Here is a 27,580-nt window from a genome sequence, read left to right as displayed (position 1 = left end):
GTCATGCATAAAAAGTGGGCAAAAATTTAATTTTCTGAAAGGTCAGTTTTAATTAATTCCATGACATTTAAATTATGCCTTTTAAAAAAAGTGCAAATTTCAAATATAAAGAAGGAAAAAAATCCCCAGAGTGGGTAATGCATGGCGAGAGCGCGCAGTACCACTGAAGCGCGCGTGCACAGCTTTCAGCACCAAGGACAGCGGCCGCTTAGCCGGGTGCTGAATTCGGCGTGATCAGCCCCACCGTGCTATTATCTATCCATCTATCTATCCACAAACTGCAGATGCCGTGGACGAGGACCCTTTTTCAAGATGCAAGACGTTTCCTCACAATATTCCTTTAAGATGATCGTGCTCAGCCCTCCGCATTGCCGATAAAATTGCAGCTTCACCAGTCTACCCACTCGTTTTTTATTTTTGGGCCACCCTCCCTTCATCGCTCCCCGTTCACACCGCCCACTCACGCCGTTCCTGCAACCGACCGCCCGAGTCGCCCTGCCGTCCAGAAGTCGCTCAAGCCGAGCCGCTTGCACCGGGGGGAGAGCAGCGCGTGGGACCGGGCTGCTGGCGCAAATGATGCGGCTTTTTCTGCTGGCGGTGCTCGTCTGGTGCTCGTGCGCGCGGGCCGGCTGCGAACCGAAAATTGTCAACATCGGAGCCGTCCTGAGCCAGAAGAGGTACGAGCAGGTCTTCAAAGATGCGGTGACTCAAGCCAACCAAGTCTACGGACGGGACAAATTCAAGCTCACGGCCATCTCCGTCACGCACAAGCCCAATGCCATCCAGATGGCTTTGTCAGTTTGTGAGGACCTCATCTCCAGTCAGGTATGGAAAGCTGGGCAATTTGATTTAAATTTTCCTGAGAAGAAACTGTGAGCAGGTCTTTAAAATGAAAAGTTTTTTTCCTCCCCTGCAGTCTCTGCCAGTCTTACCCATTTTCACTCAGTTGCCATGGTTATATCACCATATTTGAACTCGGCAGATTTCATATATAAAATCTTCCATCTGTTTCGATGTCTGAAGCCTATCCCACTATGATAATGTTGAACACAGAATGGTGGCCTGCAAATTGTACGTGACATACAGCCATTCAAAAAATAAAATCATAATTCCTACACAAAAGTATTAAAAGCATAATCTCTTGTAAATAACAGCAAGATTAAATACAATCGAACCACACTGAGGCTGTATAACTTTGGCATGCAACCACCCACTGAATACATATTACGAAATGATAAGTGCTAAAAAACAACTTTAATCACAACGTTTGATCAAAATTCACTAACACCAATTAAAATTCACTAACTCTAATTAATATTATTTGGACTTTTAAACCCCTCTTTGAATAATTATTTCATTCCTGAAGGTAGACACTGCCAACCAATGGGAAGTGAAATATTCTCCTATTGCTATTCCCTTTTTACACCCCCAGTCCATATTTGTATTTTTATTCCTACACTATAAACTTTTTCATATATGTATTTGGCAGGTCTTGCTGTAATTGCAACCATGTTTCTTCCAACCAATTCAGAAACACTGACGATTTGAACTAAATTGCTTGATATATGAGAAATCATCTCACTGAATGCATGATAAAAGTAGTGCATTCTTGGCAAAATGCCATTAGCACAAAGGTAAATATAAAGCTCCTATGTGGTATGAAAGTTTAATGCAGATTGTCCATTCAGGTCACTGTGCACATCGACTGTACGCTTGCTCCTTAAACATTCCTTGGTGCACCATTAAACCACACATCCACTTGGATTTTTTCCAGCTGCACTGAAAAACTAAAAAGATTGCACTGTGGAAGAAGCGCCATTTGGCCAATTTGGCATCTATTCAAAATGTAACACAAACCAAAAATACATTTTACAGTCCAACACAACGAACTCCCCCCACAGCCAATCGGCTTTGATTCAGTGCGATATCGCGGATGACGGGGCAAATGTACATTTTAGAACACACAGCTGCAGATCTAGTGAAGTGCAATGAAATCCACTGAGGAGTGAAAATGGGAAATCTGCCTTTGACTATTACAGGCAGTCTCTGTATTCTCTGGTAAGGATAGTACTCATGACATTCATGGGTGGCTCCTTTCATCTTAATAAAATCTGTTTGATATTTAGTATTGTCACTAGTAATCTGGTTTTATAACACCAACCATGTATTTTTGAATAACTATTATCTTTAAAACGTAGTACAGATGAAAGCAACATTCCATAAGTAATGCATGGTAAGTATAATGTTCCTTGAGGACTTTTACACCTTTACCCATATGCTCTTGTAATACTCAACACGGCTTTTGAAAACCTTACATCATGGCACGTCGAGGCGTGAAATCACTCAGCCTCCTCCAACGTTAATTAGGCCTTATGTAATAATAATAATTTATAAAAATGCCACTCTTCTAAGTCCTCAGTCCCGTGCCAGTGCATTGAGTCTCATTTATAGAGGCTGGGCGAATGATACTGTCGAGTCAATTCATCTAGCATATGCCCACTCATCGCATGCGATCGAATGAAGGACAAACTGTGTGCTTTTCCAATATTTATGCAATTTCAAACGCATACGCTGGGCTTATTTCAGTCAAAGTCAATGAAAGTTTTAATCCTCCGAATTTGGCTTGCGGGCGATAACGGTCACTGAGAGGGAAAGTCTGTGACAGATGGAGGAGTAGATGCCCGCGAGCGGTCCTTGGATGGTAACTCTCATTTTTGACCCAAACATACGGGCTCTCCCATCCAATAATCCAGAGCCGCACACGCATGGCTAAATCATTGCTCTTCCTCTGCAATTACAATGAATTTTATCGAACAAAACCAGTTAGATTAGTTTTCTGGCGGTGTTGCTGGTGGTCTTTGTATGGGTATTAGTCTCAAACAATTGGATTGGATTAAGATACAGCTATTGGCCCACACAATGAAGGAATAAAGAGATATGGGATTCTTTTCCCCCAGCCGTCTTCTATTAATATCAGTGAACTGTAGGGCAATTCATAAAAAAAGAACACAAAAATAAACTTTAATGAGGTCAATCACAACAGCGACCTTATAATGTAGGGTTTTATTACAAATGTAATAATTAGTGATTGTAAAACTACTACGTCTTCATTAAACGTGTCATGACTGAAACATTTTATTGTAGTATTTTTAATGGTGTACTTGTTTATGTTTACTGTTAACTCCTGTCCATCACATTGAAGTGGATTTAACACAGGAAAAAAAACTACATTATCCCCAACCAAACCTTGACTGACATGCTTGTGCCCTCATAAGAATTAAGTAGCATAGTCATAAGAAAAAATAGCACTGCTAATTAGCAACGGTTAAGATTGGTTGTAAAATAATGCAAGAAAATATGTCATATGTGGATTTTTAACTGATGTAAGCAAGCTCAAAATGCATCTAAGGAACTGGATGCACACAACGTTTAGTCATGACAGATGAGCATACTGACATGATAAATGCTTCTCTAAATTTTCTGCAAAATCACAGTTCAGTCCCAGTTTATCATCACATTAAAATGTAATCTCGTCAGTGCACCTAGTGGTTACTGCAGTCAAGAATGTCAAGTAAAACATTATATTTTCACGCCCAATTCACAGTATTTTGGCCCCCTTGATCTCAATCATCCATTTAGTATTGAGCCTTTGACAGTGTTTGCATACGTTTATTAAACCCCCCAAAATATCCTCTGTCCCTACTTTAAAATATTGAAGACTCAGTTATGTTGTGGGGTTTTGTGTATTGAATCTGCACAGTGTAAAATCAAATCAAATGCTAAATGTATTATTAAATAAACAAAATAGAATGTAATCACACGGGATTGGATCAAAACAAGTACCATATTTTGCGGACTATAAGTTGGACCAGCTAAATAATGCACATTGTAGAGGCAAATTATAAGTAAAGTAATCGCACTGGAGTATATGTCACATTTTTGGGAGGAGAATTTTTTAAAACTAAGAATAAACATGTCAAAGTAGGTTTTTGAGTTTTTGTGCAATGTGTTGTGTCATTGAAGGTCTACGCCATTCTTGTGAGCCATCCACCTCAGTCCAATGACCACCTGACTCCAACACCGGTCTCCTACACTGCTGGCTTCTACCGTATTCCGGTGGTGGGGCTCACCACTCGCATGTCAATTTACTCAGATAAGGTATGTTTGACCTTAATAAAATGATGTCATTGACATTAGTATTGGTACCAATACGGCACTAAAACGACCTTAGCAATACATCACTTAAATTGGATTTTTATCCCATACCGATTGAAACTGGATGGCTATTTGTAGTCTGAACAGTCACTTTTTGCGATCTGCATTCAAACCATATACGGGCGGTAGTTTCACATCTGATTATAGACAAGATGCTTCTCAGTCTGAACAGCTAAAATGGGTTTGATTTTCACTCGGCGCTGGATGATGCTGTCGTTTCTATAGCGAATTTTCAAATGGGTCAACAATGTGTCCCAGTGTGAACAAGCTCAGATCCAATTTGGATTCTATTGCTAAAAAGAGTGTGAACAGTCAGCCCTAAAAACCAGATTTGAGGAGGAATCTGATATGGACCATAAGTCTGAACACAGCCTAATTGACATTCAGACTGTGAAGAAGGAAAGAGTCCGCAAGTCCCCAGGGTGGATTTCAAAAGCTTCCAAGATTAAATGGCCCATCACTGTCCATTACAGGATGGATGATTGAGTGTGTTCAAAGCTTGACATTATAAGAACTCCTTCAATAATGGCTTTGACCTGAATTATAATTTAATGAATCACACACCACTATCAATTAAATTTTAAAGAGATCCCATAAATAAAAATTCAAGTGCCATATTAAAATGATTGACTCAATGGACACAAAACCAAGATTATTATATTTTGTCCTCCGGCTGATGGATTTATCTTAGTTTATTTTCTATTTTTAGTTTATCTCTAACTGTCTCACTATTTACACTAATAAAGGAGACTGTTTAACATGTACATTTTAAAGTTTAAGCTCGTAAATTAAATATAGGACAATTAAAGTAGGCACATGGATCACTGCATTTGATTACATCCCAAGAAAAAAAGTCATCGCCTTTCATATCTGATTGCACGCAGAGTATCCATCTGTCCTTTCTGCGAACTGTCCCGCCCTACTCGCACCAAGCGCACGTGTGGTTTGACCTGATGCGCGAGTTCAACTGGAACCATATCATCCTGATTGTGAGCGATGACCACGAGGGTCGGGCGGCTCAGAAGAGGCTGGAGACGCTCCTGGAGGAAAGAGAAACCAAGGTGAGACGCTCCGTCCCCTCGGATGGTCAGCGCCCTTCTTCTCATCTCCCGCAGTTTGTATGTAGCTGTTTCGCTGTCTGTTACGTGGCCACATCTTTCTCACCATTGTGTAAGCGTTTGCTAACACTCAATAGACATCAACAGCGTCTAATGTGGTCCACTTTGACAAAAGTTTGTGCGTTTATTTGCTCATCTTCACGTTGCTTTTCACCATAGTCCGAAATTATCCCATGTCTATCAACATTGGGAGCCAAATAGAGGACTTTGATGTGGGGCTCTGCAAACCATCGTGGACGGAAGTCATGGATTGTTTTGGAGGTCTTGGTTCAAATGGTCTCGTCTTGAAATGTTTGTATTTTAGCCCACTGAATGATTTTTGATATCGTGAGACAGCAGAGCTCTAAGTGTGCCTCGGAGCTGTGGATGTGGGCCACTGAAAGGCTGATCTTAAATCAAGAAAATCTCACTTGACCTGTAATGTTGTGAAAGGGTGCTCGTGGAAGCGAAGAAAAGCATCTTCCTCGTCTATTTAAGAAGATGGAATTACCCACGGGTATCTTTTTTTTCTTCACATTTTCATTGTGCCTCTCTGGAGGATCTCTTTGCTGTAATTGTGTTTCAGAGTGAAATGAGTACCGATTCAGAGCTTTAATTAAATGAGAAGGCAAAGACATGGCCAATATGACGTCTTCACTTGAGGCAATTCGCGGGAAAGCTGTTGAAATAATTGACCTGGATCAACAGTGATTAACACAAAGGCTTTTTCAACGTTGGTGCTTTCTGCTACAGAGACTTTTTAAACGAGGCTACTGACATTTCAAATCAGCAAGCTCACATCTTGCATTCTGAGGAAGAATGTGTGCACGGCAAACATTTGCGTGACAATGCAGATTTCTGTGTAGCGTCTGGAGCTGAAAATAAGCGTGATGACAGAGATATATTGCTATAAAAAAGTTCTTGGATGACTTGAGCTTTGACTGTTTTATGTGATGTTAAATTGTACTTTATTTAGACTGTCACCCAATGTCGTTATGCTCTAATTAAAAGAGGAATATTCTGATTAATCACTGCACTGATGCAGTAAATTGGCACTATTTTTAGCAATGTAGCGGGTCATGAGCGAGGTCATTTAGTGACTGGAGGATCACCGACACCACCAGAGAGGTTTTAGTCAAGTTGGACTTAGTCGAGGAGCGCAAAAGTGACTAAAGCAACATAAAATATGAATGTCAGAATGTGGATACAAAAATAGAACAGTCAGAAAAAATACTCCTAGGGAAAAAAAAGGACAAACACCATTTTTTTCTTGTGGAATAGTGCCAAAATGTGCTAAGTGGAGAGATGCGCTTTGCGATAAATGCTTAAGCACTCAACTATGATTCAAATGTCATTTGTAAATCATTCAAGCCATTTTAATATTGCAGCATCCCCTGGGAATGAAGACACACAATTTATACATTAGCTTTAACAATCCATTTATAGTAAGTAATTGATTTTTTGTTTTTGAATTACTGTTGCCTTTTGGAAAAATTACAGCACTGACCATTTGGATTTGATTATCAATGCACTATTATGAGCAAAATTTAAAGGATGTATGAAACACTATGTATGTTTATGGTGTAAATTAGATTTAACTGTGTTGTAACCTACAGGAATAATATACAAAATACACGTTATATTTAACCTACTAACTCTAATTCAGAATATCAGTTGCAAAGCCAGTAAAGTAATGTTTTGGTAAGCGCGTAAACCTGCGTATACCTGTAGTGGAATGGAAAATACCAGTAGATTTTTTTTCTTCTTTGAGGTAAAAGTGGTTCCTTGTGGTATAGATCCCAAATAAATGTGAGCAGTAAACATTTGGAGATGTCAGAAAAATACCCAAAAGCATTTATTGTAAGCGATTTCATTGTATTATTTAAAATAATATAAAAAAAACAACAACAGACAAACAAAAACCCTTCTGTATGTGTAAATTTTGCTGTCATTTATTGTACTAATAAACAGGGACTTGCAAGGGTGAAACCCACATTTTCTATTAGGTTTGAAAAAACCCACCCTGCAGCAGGCAGGCAAGATTTTCCCACAGCCGTCACAAGGCTTAGTCCGTCCAACATTTTGTATACTGAACCTCTGCCCCATTCTTTCTTTTGTGATTACCTAAGGAATATTTAAAAGGCAGCTATATCCCTTCCAGCCTTGCTTGTTTTGTTGGCCAAGTATGATCTGCTGTGTGTGCACTTCACACTGTGGGTAAACTGCAGAGAGGCAGTAATGCAGATCAGAATGTGACACTAATTAGGCCGCTGCAGCCCGGGAAAGCAGTTTGATGGTGATGCTAGATGCGGCAAGGCAGGAAATAGAGACTTTGCCGTCTGGGTATTAAAGATTGTTTTGTTGTATTAAATTTCATGGAGATCATCTTGTCATCTCCTTGTTTGAATTTTCACGTTGGGGTTGTTGGAGGGCTATATTTTCAAGTTTGCATTTTAGTCCATTCTTGTGTCCATTAGCTGATCCAGTTTGAAGCGCATCTATTTGTGGGTTGTCTTATTTCAGAGCCATTATGGTGGCCAGCTATTTAAAAATCAAGCCCTTTAACCCTTTGTTAGAGCAGCTATTTTTGATTATTTGTATTTTTTGTAATTTATATTAACTATCCAATCCTCGCAATTTAAATACTAAACGGTAAATGGGCTACTTTTGGCCAACTTCCTGATTCATTTCAATGTACATCCCGGCAATGTGTTAAAAAATATGTTCATTTATTGGTTCCAATTGCAAATATTTTTTTAGGAAAACTTTGCATTGAATTATTTTCCCGAGTCTGTGAGGGGGACAACATTTTTGACAGATTGTCACTATGGTGGAAAAATGAAACATTTCTCCATTTATAAATATATTTTCTCTTTAATATAGTTGTATCATGGAATAATATAGATTTTTTTTTTGCCATATGTGTTGATAATGGTTCCATACTTTGAGATAATTGTTATAAGGAGTCTTGTATTGCAAATTGGTACCTAGACATTCTCTAGAATCAAACGGATTATAAGACACAGTAGTAGTAGAGATGTAGTAGTAGTAGTAATAGTAGGAGTAGTAGTTGGGGTTGTGTTATGCATCAACTAGATGGAGCTGTCCTAAATGGAATTTCATACAATGGTTAAGCAATATTGATCCATATATGTATACTGCATATCGGCTTATAAGGCGCACTACTTTTGAGAAAAGTCTTTCAGTTGCACCTTAGAGTAAGGAAAGTATGGTAATTAAGATTAGCTGAATTTTCCTTGCTGGAAGATTATTCATTGTGGATTTTTATTTCTCAGCATTCTCGATGTCTTTGCAAGCCTCACATTTAAAGATCCCAATTTGAAGCACAAGTGGAGATTTCTTGGATTGCTTTGCTGCCCTCCATTTTCAAGTGTTTATAATATTTTTCTGTGTCTGCATATTTTCTCTGTGCACATTACTCATCAGAATAAAAAAAGGAACTATGAAAACCTCGATCAACTGTCCTATGACAACAAGCGAGGACCCAAGGTATATTTGCATGGTCAATGCACGCCGCCCACCAACTTTCCAAACGTAGCAACTAGAAAACCAGCCCAAACCGGTCATCGGCCGACCCAGAAATGCCCCTCCCCTCCACCTCCTTGGTAGCACGTGTTTTCTTTAATTTTTAATTTGAGAAATTCCCATGTCGTTTACGTGCCGAATGGTTTTGCTATGAGAAATGTTTAATTTTCAGCAAGAAAAAAAAACATCAGTGATCAGCGACCTGGCTTTAATCATTTTCATTTTCAATAAAATAAAAAAAGAAACAAAGATTGCATGTCGTCTGAACTCGCACTCTCACACGAAAGAGTTTGCAAGCCTTTTTTTCTTTGTGGACAATCTGCAATGTGGGACCAACCGGTTTCACGGATGCTATTTTTTTCCTTACTTTTCAGCAGCTACTTTTTGTTGTTCTTGAGGCAAAATGACTCTCACCTCCTTCACCCGTTTTTAGTTACTGGTTGCATTGACCTTTTTTCTTACCCTACCTAACACTTGCACGACCTTTTTTGAAGCCTTGAAAATCCTCAGTTTGCATGTAAACACCAAATGCAAAACTTCTTATCCCTTCAAGGTTTTAATTATTTTTAAAAAGTCAGCCGGAACCCCATTGGATCGTTTTTCTCTCTTTATGTTTTCAACCTCTGTACCCCTTTAACAAAATATAATCAGCCAAGCTCGAAGCAAACAGGTAAAGAGGCATCATGGTGTCTAAAGGAGTGGAAAATAGCTGGCTTGACCTTTCTTATTCGATCACAGGCAGAGAAAGTTCTCCAGTTCAGCCAGGAGACTAACTTAACGGCCCTGCTGCTGGAGGCCAAAGAACTGGAGGCCCGAGTTATCATCCTTTCTGCCAGGTGAGCAATATTGCGCCCAAACAATATAGTTTTTGTCCAACTCTTGTATTCCGCAGATCAAAAAATTAGCAACACCAAGGTGGTGCACAAGAGTTCTAAAACCGTTTTTGGAAGAAATGTAAAATTTCACCGTAATTTGACAAAAAAAAACACACACATCATACATTTTCAATTGCCCCAGTGGAACACTAAACTCCCGCAAACACATTTCCATTCAATCCATTCAAAAATCTCAATTCTGGACAGAAAAATGTTCTCAAATTGCCCCAGAATTAACAGAAAGCAAGTCAAACAATCCAGGAAGGCACCCAAATCCTCTGATAGTGTCCCAAAAACAACAATAAATGACCAAAATCAATAGAAAGTGACCCAGAAAAGGCTCCAAGTCAACAATAATTGAAGTGTAAGCGAGTCAAACAATTCAGAAAGGCCCCCAAATCCTCTGATAGTGTCCCAAAAACAACAATAAATGACCAAAATCAATAGAAAGTGACCCAGAAAAGGCTCAAAACCAACAAGAATTGAAGTGTAAGCATCCTAAAAGGGAGGAAGTGACCCAGAGGTAACTGATCGCCCACCAATGTTAATGATAGACATCCCATTGATTTAAACTGGGAGGATTGGCTGTGAATGTTCATTTTGCAATGGTAGCCAATGAGTTAAGAATGGAACAACCATAGAATGCCCTCAAATGAACAAGAAGCGAGCAAAAATCTACAGGAAGTGACTCACGGGAGTGTGAGCAATGCACGCTTTTCCAACTCATTTGCATGATTGTGTCTTTTTCCTATTGTGACAGTGAGGAAGATGCCGCTGCTGTCTACAAGGCCGCCCGCTTCCTCAACATGACAGGCTCAGGCTACGTTTGGCTGGTGGGCGAGCGGGAGATGTCGGGTAAAGCGCTGAGCGAGGCGCCAGACGGTACGTTCACCACCCGGCAGAGACCTGTGGCAAATACCCACATTTTCCGCTGGCGTAACCCAATAGGCCAATCGCAATAAACGTAGGATAAGCGAGATTAACAACGAATATGTTACTGTACATGATTTCACCATGGAACCAATGTGTGTGGTGTGACGGTTAAGCGTTTAAACGTTTAAGCACTGTGTGTTTAAAGGTTTAAATGTGTTGTGTTTAGTACTCCTTGTTTTCTTCAGTTGAAATGTGTGTTTCCTGGCTATTCATTGTGCTATTCTGCCATATTAATGTCCTGGTTTCTAATGAACTATTAAGGAAGAGTTTTTCAACTGGTAGAATGGTAAGATACAAAAGCCTTTCTTGTTCTCATTTTTTTTTCAGTTCCTCTCACTACATCGTATCACTTTGTGATCACCAACTTGGTCCCGCCCAGTCACCCTTATACATTAAAACCCCTTCCCAGGAATCATTAATCCCCTTTTTTGTGCGTGCTGTCATTGTCTCCACTTCCACTACGGCTTCCTAGAGAAGTCGTTGGGACCTGGTTGCAATCAGAAAACTTAGCTGAAGTTGGATTCTTGACAATGATTTTCTTTAACACAAGGAATAGCTTGCCTGACATACATAACAGAAAATGATAAATAAAATCCAACTTCAAGGGTCTCTTTAAACATTCTCTGAAAGGTCATCAGTAGCTTAAACGCAACAAATACGTTAAGTTTATAAATGTTGCCCTGCCTGATGATTATCGCCAGGCAGGGCAAATAGAGACTGCTACTACTGATGTACTACCTTTACTCAGGATGTCTAAACTAGAGTCCCTATAAGTTTTGGCCCACGTTGAGCATTGCAAAAGGATCCTAAGAAATAGCTCTTTTCTCAGATGAGTAATTGTGCATTTTCTGTTGGATCGGTCATAGGTTTAATTGGCCTGCAGCTCATTAACGGGAAGAACGAGTCAGCTCATATCAATGATGCAGTGGCAGTGGTGGCCCAGTCTGTCCAGGAGCTCTTTGAGAAAGAAAATATCACGGAGCCGCCGAGAGGATGTGTGGGCAACACGAACATCTGGAAAACAGGGCCTCTCTTCAAAAGGTCTACTTACATTTATGCAACTGTCATGTTGTTTGTTTGTAGTTTGAAATTGTCACTATAGATTTCAAATTATTATTGACAATGTGTAAGGCTAATACAAATATCTTACTCATTAACATTCAAATTAAGTTAGAGAGAAGAATGAACAAATATATGAAATAAAACGTGGAGATGCATTCAAATTGCTGAGATTTTGTACCAAACGGATGTAAAACTGTGAAATGGGAAAAGACATGGTACCGGCCAACCTTAGAAATAAGATTCAAGCTCAATTACTGTGTTTAAAATCTTCTGCAGTCAAAGTAGGAAATACAGTTTGGAAAGACTGAGTAAGAAAGTTAAAATTAGAACTAAAACTCAACTGAATTCTTTGTTAAAAAGAAAAGACAAAATACTTTTTTGCTCATCTTTTCCACTTTTTATCAAACTCATATAGATATTTTATTTCTTGATGTATAGTTTACATAAATGTACCCATACATGCATACTTTATAATGATACATAAACCAATTTGAATTAAAATTGAAAGATTACACAAGATATTTCGTCAGAGGAAGCACAAGCTGACCTTCAGCTGGTACACAAAAAACCCCCAAAAGAACAGAAAGTACTCAGACACAGCACATAATTTTATGGTAGAACTCACACCCACTGCCTACTTAATGCAAATAGGATGTAATTATACTCATTCATCTGCCACAGGGTACTCATGTCCTCAAAGTACCCGGAGGGGCTCACTGGCCGTGTGGAGTTCAATGATGACGGCGACAGGAAGTACGCCCACTACAGCATTCTCAACTATCAGAAGAGTCGACTCATTCAAGTGGGCGTTTACAATGGGACCCAGGTAATTAGACAACCACTGCAAATATAGACAGTGTTGGTTTGAATTTCTACCACCTGTAGTTGTCATCAGTTCAAGATTCATTGCTGCGCCTTTAAAATAAATAATGGTATCCCCCCCTGAAAACTGGGGCTTCATTTTATTAAGCTGTGCTCAGCAAAAAGGAAGCAGTAGACAAGTGACACTTGTGTTCACCCTGGAGCAGTCACGACATTGGATGAAATGCTGCGTTGGCAGACTCGTGATTAGCTTAAAAATGAATAGTCATTGGCTGCCATTGCTGATGGCAAACAGATAGAGTTGCTTTAAAAATGAGCTATTTTTATTTTGACTACACCGCAACGCTGTCAGATGACCCATTACAACCCGAAAACCAAGGAAACTCATCAACAATCTTCCCAATGTACCGTATTTTATGCACTACAAGGCTCACCTTCATTGAATGGCTTATCTTGAAATTAGTTTCATATATAAGGCGCACCGGATAATAAGATGCAGTAGTAGTACGGTAGTGGTGGTAGTAGAAGGGGATTGTGTTGTACATGCAGTAGATGGACCTGTAGTAGTTGTAATAGTAGTAGTGGATAGGGGTTGTGTTATAAATAAACTAGATGGAGCTGTGCTAAAGGTAATTTCATACAATGATTAATCCATATTGATCCATATAAAGGGTGCATGGTTGGCTTTTGAGAAAATGGAAGCCTTTTAGTTACGCCTTATAGTGCGGAAAATAGGGTACTTTAACGTTATTTCATAAATTAAACATTGGCTGCCATTGACGATGCTAGACATCCAATCCATTTTGACATGGAGGGACAAAAGAAGCTCTTCCGAGTCAAACTGGATTGAACATCTAGCAACGTCAATAGCATTGAATTGATGTCAAAGTTAAATGGCCTAGCCTAAATAACAAAAGAGCAGTGATTGGATGAAAAAAGCTTCAGCTCATTACTCACTGCATCTGGGTATGCTTTTCCTTCCTGTAGGTGGTAATGAACAATCAGCGGAAGATTATCTGGCCTGGTGGGGAGACAGAAAAACCACAGGGCTTCCAGATGTCTACACGATTAAAGGTAAGGTGGTGATATTCACATCTACTCATATCAAGTATTAACCATAATCATGTCAGTCAGTGCGCAGAGAGAAAAGAGGCCGCCGTCTCCATCTGAGCCGCTGCAACATATCAAACGTGTCTTTCAAATAAGATCTTCAAACACCTTCTTTGTCTGTATGTTCTCGCATCTGCTTCCTGAGCTTCCATCTGGGCATCCGTTTTCCATTTTTCTCTGTCGGTCCCAAAGGTTGAACAAAGCTGAAACGATTTGATCCACAGATATTGTCCCATTTGTTTTAGATAGTGACAATCCACCAGGAGCCATTTGTGTACGTGAAACCCACCATGCCAGATGGGACATGCAAGGAGGAAATCACGTTAAATGGAGTCTTAATTAAAAAGGTTATCTGCACTGGGCCCAATGAGACCATCCCAGGTAACACATCAGGGACGTTTATATCAATGTGCTTTCTATGCACAAACATCTACTGGAGATGCATACATATATATGCAGTAGGTATCTATATATGTATGCATGTAGCTGAGTGTGCCATTCAGAGTGACTGTGTGTGAGCATGTGATCTGCATAAGAAGCATTTGATGCAATAGTCCAATGTACGTGCAACGTACAAGGAATTAAAATAGGAAAATAAAATGGGGTAGATTGTAATTCGCAACCTTTTCTGGTTTGGTTACAGGGCGCCCAATTGTTCCGCAGTGTTGTTATGGATTCTGCATTGATCTTCTGATCAAGCTGGCTATGACCATGAACTTTACATACGAGGTTCATCTGGTGGCTGATGGGAAATTTGGAACTCAAGAGCGGGTTGGTTTAGCTCAACTTTACTAAAGGACATGTTTGTCATTCGATATTTAATTGTAAATTACTCTCTACTGCTAATTTTTTGAGCATTTGGCGCCATTCATGAAAATTAAATCACATAACAAACCAAGCAATAGTGCGGTGATTTATCATTTATATTGTAGACTGTCTAATGCCAGATTTTTGACCTAAATGATAACATTTTGTGATGCAAGAAGGCATCTCCAATGGAGGTTGCAGGTCATTGATTTCTATGAATACGCTTCTTGACAATTATATTGTAAACCATTTACAGAATTTTCCTTGGAATACACTTTATTTACAGCATTAATTTATATTTATGACACTCCAGGTGAACAACAGCAACAAGAAGGAGTGGAATGGCATGATGGGAGAGCTCCTGGGGGGCTTGGCCGACATGATTGTTGCCCCATTGACTATTAACAACGAACGAGCCCAGTACATTGAGTTTTCAAAACCCTTCAAATATCAAGGTCTTACCATCCTTGTTAAAAAGGTAAGTTCGTCAATTTGTTAGGCTCTCAACTAAAGTAAACTCAGCAGCTTTTTTAGAATACATTTGTATAGGAAGATGGCATCTGAAGGACAGTATTTCAAGTGAAGGAAAATTCACAAAAAAAGTTCATTTACAATAAACAAAATTAGTTTCTTTCACCATTCTTTGTTTTATTAGATTGTTAAAAAGTTTCGTTTTTTTTGTGTCACCCTGTACCCTATATTTAATTGATTGTTCTTGTTATTGTTGCTTTTAATGATCTTAAATTGATAATTGACTAGCAAAAAAGAATAGGTAATTGTAGTTGTGTAGTTTCACAACGCAAAAGAAATTTGACCAATAATGGCATTGTTGACGTTGAAGTTATTATTAACATTTGTGTTTTTAGGAAATCCCTCGCAGTACACTGGACTCGTTCATGCAGCCATTTCAAAGTACTCTGTGGCTGTTGGTGGGTCTTTCGGTGCATGTGGTGGCGGTGATGCTTTACCTACTAGACCGGTTCAGGTACACGGGGAAAGTGTGTTCGGGAGTGTGGGCGCCGTGCATGAATCCTTTACTAATCCTCGCAGGTCTCCCACTCGATTTAGATAAGGAGGCAAATGGAGGCGAAGATTGACGCAAACCATTCCACTGCTACGTATCTATCTTTGTGCTGCATTCTTTGTCTGTCTTCTTTCTGGCTTGGCTTGCTCATGTTCAGTTCCTTCCCATTCCCTCAGGCTGCCAGAGTTTGCTCAAGCGCATTGTCTGCGATTGCTGACTCAGTCTCATGCAACCCTTTCCAATTTTCTCCTGCAGCCCATTTGGAAGATTTAAAGTAAATAGTGAGGAGGAAGAAGAGGATGCCCTCACCTTGTCATCTGCCATGTGGTTCTCCTGGGGAGTGTTGCTGAACTCTGGAATTGGAGAAGGTGACCAGCATGATATGAAATCTATAGTTTTTGGCACTGTGTAGTTTACATACACCTTGAAATTTCAAAGGCAAACATTATCTTTGTCTTTCAGTGAATTTTTAAAACTCTCTACTCCGATGCCATGAAGTCTTCCCAAGATTGTTGAGTTGTTTTTATAAACCTAAAATAACACCTAATGTTAAAGGTCCCACTACGGACTTGACTAGCACAAGTGAATGTGCGTTTTAGACGAGGTCATTTCATTTTATTTCATTTCATTTTGAACTGAAAACTGCTGACTGCCTTGTCCCAATAGGCTAGGCTGGCTTATTTACACTGCTTTTATCAGCTGCCGGTTTGTTAGTGCCGCTCATGGTGCATCCTCTCTTCATGATGGGAGGAAAGTTACACTTGATAATCAAAATATGCAGTCAAACAGGGTCTTGTCCTATCTTTCGTGTTCGCAAGGATACCCTTTTACTTGGTCGTTCTGGCCAAAAATACCATAGCATCAGATGGGGGCAGTCTATAAAAGTAGGGCATGTCAATGTCAAAATAAAGGCATTAAAAATATGTATTATGTCTCTTTGGTCATGGAACACTTTAACTTGCCACAGATATGGAGCCTTTCTTCAAAAACAACATTGCAATTGATGTACAAAAAGCTTTGTCTTATTATAGTTTTAATTCATGTTGTTTTTCCCAGACCTTCAGTGGATATTAGTGTATTCTATTTCTTCTCAATGTATTATACAGCTATAGTCTTTGTTCTGGTATTTGGATAATGACAATGATGGTTTTTATTTTGCTTGCAGGTGCACCTCGGAGCTTCTCAGCGAGAATCCTTGGTATGGTGTGGGCTGGTTTTGCCATGATCATTGTGGCCTCCTATACTGCCAACTTGGCTGCCTTCCTGGTGCTGGACCGGCCTGAGGAGCGCATCACCGGCATCAATGACCCAAGGGTACATGCTGATGTCTAACTGTCAAACTTCATCACACACTGCTTTGTTAACTAGAACGCATGCCTCTGCCGTGGCTTGAAACATCGTCTTCTGTGAAATCAATAATGAGGAACTTCATATTTCTTAGTAGATCTCCTGTGGACATTAACATACAAGTCTACAATCAGAATATATTTGGCCCAAAAATGTGCACTTTTGTGAAATTGCGACCAATGTTCTCTCCAGCTCAGAAACCCATCCGACAAGTTCATCTACGCCACGGTGAAGCAGAGTTCCGTGGACATCTACTTCCGGCGGCAGGTGGAGCTTAGCACCATGTACCGCCACATGGAGAAGCACAACTATGAGAGTGCCGCCGAGGCCATCCAGGCTGTTCGTGACAAGTGAGTCTCGGCCAGATCGGGTTGGCTGGCTGCTCAACCTGTCAAGCACAAAGTCAATGCTGCCCCGGTCAGGTCAGGTCAGCGGGGATACGGGGAGGAGGGATGGGACACATGGACCTGTGGATCAGATGGAAGCTGTCGGACTTACTGCAGTCATCCGTCTGATCCCGGCCCATGGCTCAGTAGTGAACAGGCCCAGGGGGGTCGGGTGTGAATGAAACAACTATACAGAGTGAGGCGGAGCTAACGTTTAGCAGAGGAGCACACTTTTTCAGGTGGTAACCAGACGAACATCCATGAGATGGGGGGGAGGTGCATTTAACCTGATTACTGATTACCGGTAAACGTTGAATGATACTGAAGATATGGCGTGCGAGAGCGAGAGGGTCGTTGACTGTGAATGTGTATGTAGTTCATTGTACTGTTGCACCGTAACCCCTCCTTCCACTCCTCCCTTCCTCCGTCCTTGCTCCCTCCTCCTCCTCCTCCTCCTGCCTCCCACTCCCCCACAGCAAGCTGCATGCTTTCATCTGGGACTCTGCGGTGCTGGAGTTTGAAGCCTCGCAGAAGTGCGACCTGGTGACCACGGGAGAGCTGTTTTTCCGTTCGGGCTTTGGCATAGGCATGCGCAAGGACAGCCCCTGGAAACAGAATGTGTCCCTGGCCATTCTCAGGTCTGTCCCAGCCGAAGGTGCATTATTCGTCAATTGTTTTTTTATTTTCTTTGTTTTCTTATCTATATGATTTCATGGTCATGTTTTGACCATTTTTAGCCATTGCCTTATGTTACATCTCGATTTACTGTAGCTCCCCTTTCCTTCCCTCACTGGCTGTCTGTCTTTCTGTCTGTCTGTCTGTCTGTCTGTCTGTCTGAGTTTCCGTCCCTGTCTGTCCCGTAAACGTTCCGACCAGGGTACAAGCGACTCTCGCATCTCAATATTAGCACCGTGCGTTAACTTTGTCACCTCTCTCCCCACCATGTCTGACCCTTTGCAGTTCTCATGAGAACGGCTTCATGGAAGATCTAGATAAAACCTGGGTGAGATACCAGGAGTGTGACTCAAGGAGCAATGCCCCAGCCACACTCACCTTTGAAAACATGGCAGGTATGGTCCTTAAGGCAGAGAAAAGTGTTAAAAGTGATTGGACAAAAACTGCAGTGGTAAGTTACTGTAGCACTTTTTTGTCCAATACCTTTACCCCAAAAGATAATACAAATAGTAGTAATTAAATGTCCAGTCCTGTCTTGTGGCTTTATAGTCGTAATGTTATGGATGAGTTGTTTGTCGGAGCTGGTTTTTAAAGACCTGCAGCAACCACTGAGCGTGACTCTGTACACAAAGTGCATGCTCAGTGGGAGAAGTGTATATGTTTAAGATCGACAGTTAGTAACTTTTTTCGCCTGTTCCCTCCGTACAGGGGTCTTCATGCTTGTGGCTGGTGGCATAGCAGCAGGGATCTTCCTCATTTTCATTGAAATAGCCTACAAGCGCCATAAAGACGCCCGCAGGAAGCAGATGCAGCTCGCCTTTGCGGCCGTTAATGTTTGGAGGAAGAACCTGCAGGTAAGAATGTTTTCCTTTACTCTAATGCAAGTGAAAAGGCCTGGCCGGAGGGACACTTACAAAACTGTGCCTATCATGTTATGTCCATGTGTTCGCATAAATATTGATGAAAAATATGAACGTCTTCAAACACAAATCATCAGTGAATCCCACACAGTGGCCATCTACAACAACTGCAAACCGACAAGATTTTGTCGAACGTGCTGACAAGCAGGAGAAAACAAAAAAAGACTGTAATGTAAGCGTATGATGTCATCAGGCAGATGTTTATCATTCAGTAGTATAAGTAATACAAGCGTGAATTAGTAATACATGTCCTGAATTAGGATTACAAACAAGGAGTTCCAAATTATTATGTATGCATTTTCTCACATATTCTACTGTAAATTGTCTTTGCCCGTCTATTTAAACCACTGAATTGCACGCAGGTTTTAATACAAGTGTGAAGTCCCACAAGAACCAGCGTTGCACCGAAACAATTTTGTGGTCTGTACTGGTAACACATTTTTGGTAAAAAAATACAAAATGTATTTATTTTTCTTTTAGTAGTAAATCACTAAATTACGCATTGAATGTAAAGTAATCCAATCATGCCTTTGTCAGACATTGCTTAAATCAGTGGCTACCACAGACAGCGCAAGAGGTCCAATCCATTTCATCCACTTCAAATTGATTGGACATCTACTAGTGATAAGCTAATTCAAATTCACAGTAGTAGCAAGATTGCATGCAATTAAGGATGTCTATTAACATCTTGGGAAGGGTGAAAAGCACTCCTTTTTTATGTCGGCATGAGTAAAAAATTATACCCGCGAGAGCACACAGCTTCGGCAAATTATTTCTTGGATGGATAGTGCTATACGGACAGCGATACTGGGGTTGTGTGCAAACACATTATAATTGTGTTTAAAAAATAATATGCAAAGAGGATTGAAGATAAACTTCTTCATTATGGTGGCTGTCTTAATACTTTAACAAGAGGAATAATTATTACTTTCATCATCACAAAATTGTATCAAGTGAAAGTGACGGCTGGTTAGTAACTCAGGCAAAACGCTAGCCATACGGTACAGTATAAAATCACAAGTGCCTGTCAGCAAACCAACGTCTTTCTGACCTTGTCGACCGTCTTGCTGACCTCTGTACAGCGCGTACGTATTTGTTGTGAGTGTCTTGACTTGGCTGTACACTCTGTGGATGTGTAAAGCAGGCGATTGCATGCTGGGTAGGGCTCGGGCAGGGATAGGGTTGCCGCATCATAGAGAGAGGAGAGGGGCACACTTAACTGTGAGTAGACCAGCATAATTTAGATCAATGTCAACGACGATCACATCGATTTTTCTGCAAGGCTAAACAAAGATGGCTCAAGCACGCTTATCTTTGCTCATTAACCATCACTTGAGCCTTAGAGCTAAAGATATACCCAATCTTCACTGTGCCATCAACCGCTATAATGAGATCTCATGCAAGGAGTGCTTTGAGACCACGGAAGTTGAGTTTAATCCAATATGTACTCTGCCAGACATTATTCATACTGTTTGGGTGCGCTGATATGATTGCTCGCAGTTATCATTTTTTGACAAATTGAAAGTGACAACTTGGTTATGTGGGACACGAAACCATTATGATGGAAAATGTACCATTGCTGTGCGTTTTCCTCAGTACAGAGCCCAGAGTCATGGAATCCTAATGCTGGTTTTGGACCGCTGATTTGTAAAATTGGATGTAAATATTTGTTTAGGATACATCATTTCGGCATCTGACACAAACTTGCATTAATACTTGGGACCTAAAAGTTGGAGCCAGGGAAAATATGCACTTCTGACTAATGAAAATTTGTTACAAGAAAGTTATTTCGAGCTTTAGCACAATATTTTTTTAAGATCTTATGATATGATTTTAATATGCACAAATGAGGCTCATGAAAAGTGTATATTTGGGATGACACTGTTGAGGTTTCAGGTATTCTGATGACAGTGTACAGTGCATATGTCTGTCCATGTACATGCTGTCAAAAATCATTATTTATCAGAATTCATCTGCAGTAAAAGCAGATGCTTTGGTGCATAAAGCTGTTGACATCACAATTCCTAGCGTCGCCCCCGATACCCTTTTTTTTGGGCAGCTGAAACCTATTTCAACACACTGCTGTGTGTCATCGGCCTTGTAGCAATGCTTTTTATCCCTGCAATACTAAATTACTCCTTTTACATTTATTTATTCACTTGACTAACTGCTACATATAAAACATGGCAAATGGTTGTTCGTTCTTAATAGAATTCAAATGGGTGTAAAAAAACATGGGCGGTCGGTCTAGTGTTAAACAAATAAAATAATGTCTTTCATGCAGTTATACCGGTAATATTTTTTTTTCATTCTTTAGTATCATCCCAACACACAGGCTTGCATGACTTAGCTACAAATTATGCCTAGAAGCGTTTCCGTTTCAAATGAATTAGTCAGAAGTGCGCTGTCTTAACAAACCTTCTTCATATAAAAATAACCAGTGCAAGCAACCTTTTAATGTAATCAGTTTTGATGTTGTGGTGATGAACACGAAAATGACGATCCTGCATTTCCCTCTATGGCCACAAAAGGAACACATGGGGTTCAAAAAGAAGAAAATATTTCTTTATAATTGATTTTATTGTATTTTTTTATTTTTTACCCCAAAGAGAGATACCGTTTGTAGCGTTTTGTGTTTTCCTGACCTTCATTACAAACTAACACGAGATGTCATCTTCCAACAGGAGAGTCATGTTATTCTTAATTAAATTCAAGTCACTCCTTCTGCCAGCTTTCATCATGCCATCCATGCCTACCGATTGATGCCTGCTCACCACCTGATCCCATGCCATCAGGGGGTTGAGAGGGACGTGTTGGATGGCACAAATTATGCCCTTTAAAAAGTGCGACACATGACCCTATGAAAAAGATTGTACTACGGGGCCAGTGATGGCGATTCTGAATTTGTTGTTTGTTTTTGTGTTTCTTTATACTATGTTTTGCCATCTTCGTAGCATATCATAAAATGTCCTAGCATGATGAAATTCACATCACACTGCCCTAACTAGCGCCCGCTTCCCCGCTCCCACTTACCATTCTCTCGACTTCCCCCTCATTTTTTTACTTTATACAAAATTAATTAAGTAGTATTTTCCTTTCACATATTAGCATTTGGACAGAGTCTGCTTTTTTTTGTTTTAATTTAAAATATGATGCATTCCCGTCCATTTCATTCCCTTATGTGTGAGGTGAATTTCCATTATACTCTCTATGGTATAATGTCTTTAAATGGGCTTCCGTTACGGTTGCTTTTGTATCCCTCTTCCTTATGCATTTGAGTGGATATCCACTAACCCTATTTGTAGCTTGACTTTTTTATATTTGCCTGGCTTTGAATGTGGATGTTTGCTTTGCTAGTAGCTTTTTTTCAAGGTATTTCCCTATTCCTGAACCCTTGGCTTATGCATAAGGATATTCTTTCACAAAAACGATCACATGGATGGACATTTATTTGATTTTTCTTTTCTTCCCCTATGCAGCCATCTCCCCCTCTAGAGACTCAGGATGTAAGAATTCCTTAATATGAGTTTTTGTATGCACGCAAACACCAAATTGTTGAGATGAGAGTAGCTCTGAGGGGCACTCAGAAGGTGATGAATCGGAATTTAAAAAACGAAGAAAAACAAATCTTTTTCTGCTTTGTATGTAGGCTGCACGTTGGCAAAATTAAGTTTCTTTTTGGCATACTGGTGACTGCTAATAATGAGTATGGGTATTGTTGATAAAAGGCAGTCAGCACTCTAAAGTATGTGTTCAGGATATAGTAGTTGGAAATATTTAGGGTAGTCTAATTAGTGAAACATGGTATCACGCTCACTGGCATCTTTACTACCCATCACTCATTCTAATGCATTTCGAGGAACCCAACGATTGGAGTACCGTACCATCTTTGTGCTACCTGTGTGACAGCTTGCATAAATTTATGAGTGCCCTCATAGGAATACAGTTAAAGCTTCCCACTTTCACCACCCAAGCCCTAGTTACCTCCCTCTTTGCTCTCATCAAATTTTACCTGAACGCGTGTAGTTTATTACTGGAGTGGCTGGGAATGGGAGAGGGAAGTGAAAGCAAGGGTATCTCCCCAGCCATAGAACATGAATAATGTTTCTACATATATTCATTTTAGGATAGAAAAAGTGGTAGAGCAGAACCCGACCCCAAACAGAAAGCCTCTTTTAGGTCCATCAGTACCAACCTGGCCTCCAGCATCAAGAGACGTAGGTCCTCCAAAGACACGGTAAGAAGATCAAGGAGAAACATCTTCCCTTACTTATTCTTCCCTCTCTATTTTCTTTTTCTCTGTCCTCTCTTCCCACGTCTTCATATTCAACCATTAGAGCGTCCCATGCTCCACTCATCCATATCCACACGGCTCAGCTGCCGCTTACCACGCGTCTGTCACTTCAACATTTAATCCACCATCAAGCATCTATTGCGCCTTGCCAGGCTGAAATGCTTCAGTGCAGGCCAGGTTAGGTCATGCTTTTGATTTAGGAAAGGCGTTACTTTACCACGGAAGGTCTTTTGAGGAGGGTGGGGGGTAATTCTTTTTTAAAAAAGCTGCCAATGGTGCAATGTCTTGGGCTGCTGGTTTGGTTGTGGAATCTGCAAAATGTTTGGTCCTTGAACATGTTGTGGTGCGTTCCCGTCAATGTGTTTTAATTGTTTGTGAGCAGTGATTTCCGCAGCTTCATATTTGATGTGTTCATATTTTCTTTGCGAAAGTCCCGCAATGCTATACCGATTTTTGTTTTTGTTTTGTTTTGTCGATTTTTTCCAACAATCTATTTTCAAGGTTGACGGACGAGCCTGCTGAGAACAGTTCTAACAAGGTTTTACCCGTCTATTCCAGGATTGCTCGTGGATTTATATTCAAATCAATTTTCTTTCTTTTTTTTTGTTCTGTCATATTTTGCTTTTATAATTATTGTTGATTTTTCAGTGTCCTTTTTTGTGAATTGCCTGTGACCTTTTCAGAGTAGTGCTGAGGACTTCTTTTTCTCGACTCTCATACACTGTGTGAGGTCAACAGGATGCTGACTTTCCTATGATGCAAACGTTAACTGATTTTATTTCATCTTCATTCCTTTTAAATCTTTGTTGACACATTTTAGTATTAATTTCCCACTGGAGTCTATTAGTGTGCGTGTTTATATAATATTGTCTCGCTCTCTTGTTGTTGTTGTCATCTTTATATATCTTTATTGAAGAAAGTTCTCTTATTCGAAAATTGAATTGAAGAGGAGTGGGATTGACAATTTAATTATGGCTGCTTTACCTTTTCGGTGCTGAAGTTTAGGAGAAAAAGCTCAAAGTAAAACAGCTTTTAGAGTAAAAACAAGATGGGACCAAAATAGTTACCATCCTCAGTCTTTGACCTTTATTTTTGATTTTATATAAATGTTCTTCTTTTTACATGAATGATATCAGTGGACTTTAGTGTCAGTGTCCGTCACCCACATGCAACACTGCTCCTTTCTCCTTCTGCAAAGCATGCAAACTGTCGTAGATGTTGTGGCATTAGAAAACAGTGATGTGTCGCGATATCATGGCTGTTTTCAGGAAATGGCTTTTAGACTAGTAGTATTAGTTTGCTTGTGACCTTGCTTATAACGGTGCTCTATTTGACCCCAGTAGAGGCCACTGTTAGGTGGCGTTTGAAGCATTCACAAGTCTTAATAAACTGAAACTTGAAGGTCAAGCTAATGAGAGGATGGGGGCATCCGTTCTGGAGGATCATGTATTTTTCTTATCAGAATGGGTTTGAAAGAAGTAGTTGACTGAACTTAACTGAAAAACAGAACACAATCTTTAAAACATGTCATCTAAGACTAGTCTATGTGCTAGAAAAAAACTGTTAAAGAAAACTTGAATGTAACTTTCACAAATAATTGACTCCACCTTAACATCAATAAGTAATAGTTTAATTTAATGTCAACTTTAATGTAAATGTAAACTCAGATTGCATTTTTTTTGTTCATTCTAAAAATTTTACCAAACAAGCTATCCATTGGTCGCAGTAAAATAAGCATTAGAAAGAGAATTAGATTTTTCAACATCCATTGTTTATTTGCATGTCAAAGGACTACAAAGAAAGACATTCCACATGACATTGCAAAGTGTCATATCAGTTTATCGCTTTAAAAAATCTCATTTTGACTCTTTCCTTTTAGTCTTTAAGAATGTGAATAAATACATGTTCTTTAGTCTTACTATCCTTATTCTATACTAAACATTAATTCCTGTTAATTGTTTAAGTTTGCGTTATTTCATAGCAGTCGGTTCAATTCCGTTAACTATTCAGAGATAGAAAAGCTATGAGGGACCCCATTCTGAAGAAAAAAATCTATCCGGCAAAATCCTTGTTACCATAGCAACTAAAAATCTGCATGTAAAGAAGCGGCTCTTCTCTATAATTGACTGCACTCTACTTTGAGTGACCCCGCGCAAGAGAAACTTGACGGCGCGACACAGCAGCACTCTGAAATCAGGCCAAAATAAAATGTCCTCCTCCTGTCTTGACAAATGAGAGAATACATAGGTACACAAGACTGGAAAAGAAGGACTCCTCCAATTCTGAGTAATTCATCTCCAGAGGAAAAATAATGAATGAATTGGGCTGCACAAAACAACCTCTCCCCACCGACCCCCATCAGGCACATTAACTCAAGAGCAAAATTAATCATCTTGAGTAGGATTAGAAAACCTTGTTACAGTGATTAACCGCGTTAAAATTGTAGGGAATATTACACCACCCCTCCACAAGAATGTTGCATCATTTTGACAGAAAATAACAGCGATACTTGTTCTCCCCATATTTTCTCTCCACCTCTGCAGCAATTCCCACCCACTGACATCACGGGGCAACTCAATTTGTCTGACCCATCTGTCAGCACTGTGGTGTAGAGAGTGTGACCCTCTGTGCCGTCCCCATCGCTCTTGCAGCCCAAGGAGAGAGGAAACAAAAAGAGGAAGGTGACATGGGAGGACCTTCATCCTTTCACCACCAACCAGTGGAGCTTGTCAAGGAGTTGAGAACGTGGCTGAGATTACTTAACTTGCACCTTTAAGGATTACCTGACTATACAAATAGACATTTGTAAAATCCTCCAGCATGCACAGTGCCATCTGAATATCCTATAGATTTTTTTCCCCCCGTTTGCATATTACTACCTACGTATTTAACCTTTTCCGTCATTTTGCCAACGTACCGTATTTACTTAGATAACCAATTTCCTAACTGCCTTTCTGGTGCCATTTAATTACAATAATGAATAAGAGAGTTTTAAAGACAGTACTGTAACATATCACTATCAAGTAGAGCTCATAAATCACTGTACTATTTAGTTTTTATCGCACAGTCCTGCAATACTATATGTCAAGAAAACCTGGTCTATGTGCATCTTTAGAAGATTTTTTTTAGATTCTTGTATCTAATTTAATACAGTTTAGATGATATTTATGACATTGTTAAGCACTGAGACTGCAAAGAAAAGAATAGGATTACTTACAAAAGCATGTGTTTGTATATGATCTATTTGTATTTGAATGTCACTGCTCATTAGTTATTTATATGTTGACAGGTTTAGTTCTGACTGTAAATTGTATCTCTTTCTCTTTAGTTTTTCACTAAAATGCCAAATGCATGTTTTTTTTACCCCCCTGAATTATGGCATGAATTCCCAAACAAAACATGAATCAATGAAGCTTTATTAGATGTTCTAGAGAAGAACGCATTTACTTTAACGTCTGAAACAGCAAACTAATGATATTTTTTAAGCTGAAAGCCATGTTACGTTTGGGGCTGCCCTCTGCCTCCCTCTCTCCTGCTGCAGTCTCTCTCTTTTCCAGTCTCTAAAGGGTTGCATCAAAAGGCCATGTTTTTCTGCCAACCAGCACTCAATCTTTGGTGAAAAACCTTCCTCGTGGCAGAGTTTGTTGCCCGGAAACTTTTTCATGAAGGATCCTGAGTGAATTTGAAGCATTGCTAAGTTCGCAAGCTTTGGTTGGATGCAAAAAACAGACCTTTTCCCAATTTCTGGAGATGAGAAACCACTGCCCACATAGCACTTTACACTGAGAGGGTACCCCCAAATTGTTGTGAATACGCTCAAAGTGTAACTCCTAGAAATCACTTGAAGTGTTTATGTATTTATTTATTTAGTCTGGTGGATTTTGCATTGTGGAAGAGAATTTCACTCAATCTGAAAAATTGATTTTGCACAATCACATGGTGCCAAACCTGACCTTTTAACAGTTTGCTCTGGCCTGCATGCTGACAAGTTATCAACAATGACAATAGTGTTACTTTTGTTTTATGTGTTTCTTACATTTATTGCCACTGTATAGATTTAAACTGAGTGAGGAACTTCAATGGAATGAAACGTTAATAGAGTCTGCTTTGGTAATGATAGGAACTGACTGACTGCAGTGTGTTTGTGTGTGTGTGTGTGTGTGTGTGTGTGTGTATGCATGTGTGCGCGCGTGTGTGTGTGTGTGTGTGTGTGTGTGTTTGTGTTTGTTACGATCGTTGCTGAGAATGTCTTTTAATAATTCAGTATATCTCTCACACACATACACGTGCATATGTACAGACACATCCATGTATACATTGAATTGAATGCTTTGATTTTCAGTACATGCAAGCCCATTTAAGGCATGCACAGATGCTTAATATATAATGAAAAGCCCTTTGATTTCTTAAATCTTTGAAAATTTTTGTTTATAGAATTGTAAATAAAATACACTTGCAAGTCAAAAA

At 39.8% G+C, this 27,580-nt stretch overlaps 1 protein-coding gene across 7 annotated transcripts; it reads left to right on the top strand.

The window, feature by feature from the left end:
• The first annotated feature begins 159 nt into the window (after positions 1-159).
• Positions 160-27,580, top strand: LOC144090627 (glutamate receptor ionotropic, NMDA 1). Of its 7 annotated transcripts, none has more exons than XM_077622289.1 (22): positions 161-825; positions 4,024-4,158; positions 5,100-5,276; positions 8,760-8,822; positions 9,597-9,694; positions 10,494-10,615; positions 11,533-11,707; positions 12,410-12,554; positions 13,538-13,624; positions 13,906-14,041; positions 14,304-14,431; positions 14,781-14,945; positions 15,334-15,452; positions 15,747-15,859; positions 16,657-16,805; positions 17,031-17,188; positions 17,701-17,862; positions 18,185-18,294; positions 18,608-18,753; positions 22,299-22,325; positions 22,946-23,056; positions 25,657-27,580. In XM_077622289.1, the coding sequence occupies exons 1-22, from the start codon at positions 574-576 to the stop codon at positions 25,723-25,725; spliced, it is 2,847 nt and encodes a 948-aa protein (XP_077478415.1). In that variant the 5' UTR covers positions 161-573; the 3' UTR covers positions 25,726-27,580. The 7 variants fall into 7 exon arrangements, with proteins under 7 accessions (XP_077478416.1, XP_077478415.1, XP_077478414.1 ...); XM_077622288.1 differs by having other exon boundaries at positions 13,906-14,055; positions 14,306-14,431; XM_077622290.1 differs by lacking the exon at positions 8,760-8,822 and having other exon boundaries at positions 160-825; positions 13,906-14,055; positions 14,306-14,431.

The sequence above is a fragment of the Stigmatopora argus genome, chromosome 16 (genome assembly GCF_051989625.1).
Source record: "Stigmatopora argus isolate UIUO_Sarg chromosome 16, RoL_Sarg_1.0, whole genome shotgun sequence".
Lineage (NCBI taxonomy): Eukaryota > Metazoa > Chordata > Actinopteri > Syngnathiformes > Syngnathidae > Stigmatopora > Stigmatopora argus.
Note: the sequence above shows the minus strand (reverse complement) of the source record. Positions and strands in the feature narration are given on the sequence as shown.

Bases quoted from the DNA above. Each gene is read 5' to 3' on its own strand.
- LOC144090627 (XM_077622288.1), top strand. From the start codon at position 574: ATGATGCGGCTTTTTCTGCTGGCGGTGCTCGTCTGGTGCTCGTGCGCG. The intron at 12,555-13,537 runs GTAATTAGACAA...TCCTTCCTGTAG, and splicing joins GCGTTTACAATGGGACCCAG to GTGGTAATGAACAATCAGCG. The intron at 17,863-18,184 runs GTCTGTCCCAGC...GACCCTTTGCAG, and splicing joins GTGTCCCTGGCCATTCTCAG to TTCTCATGAGAACGGCTTCA.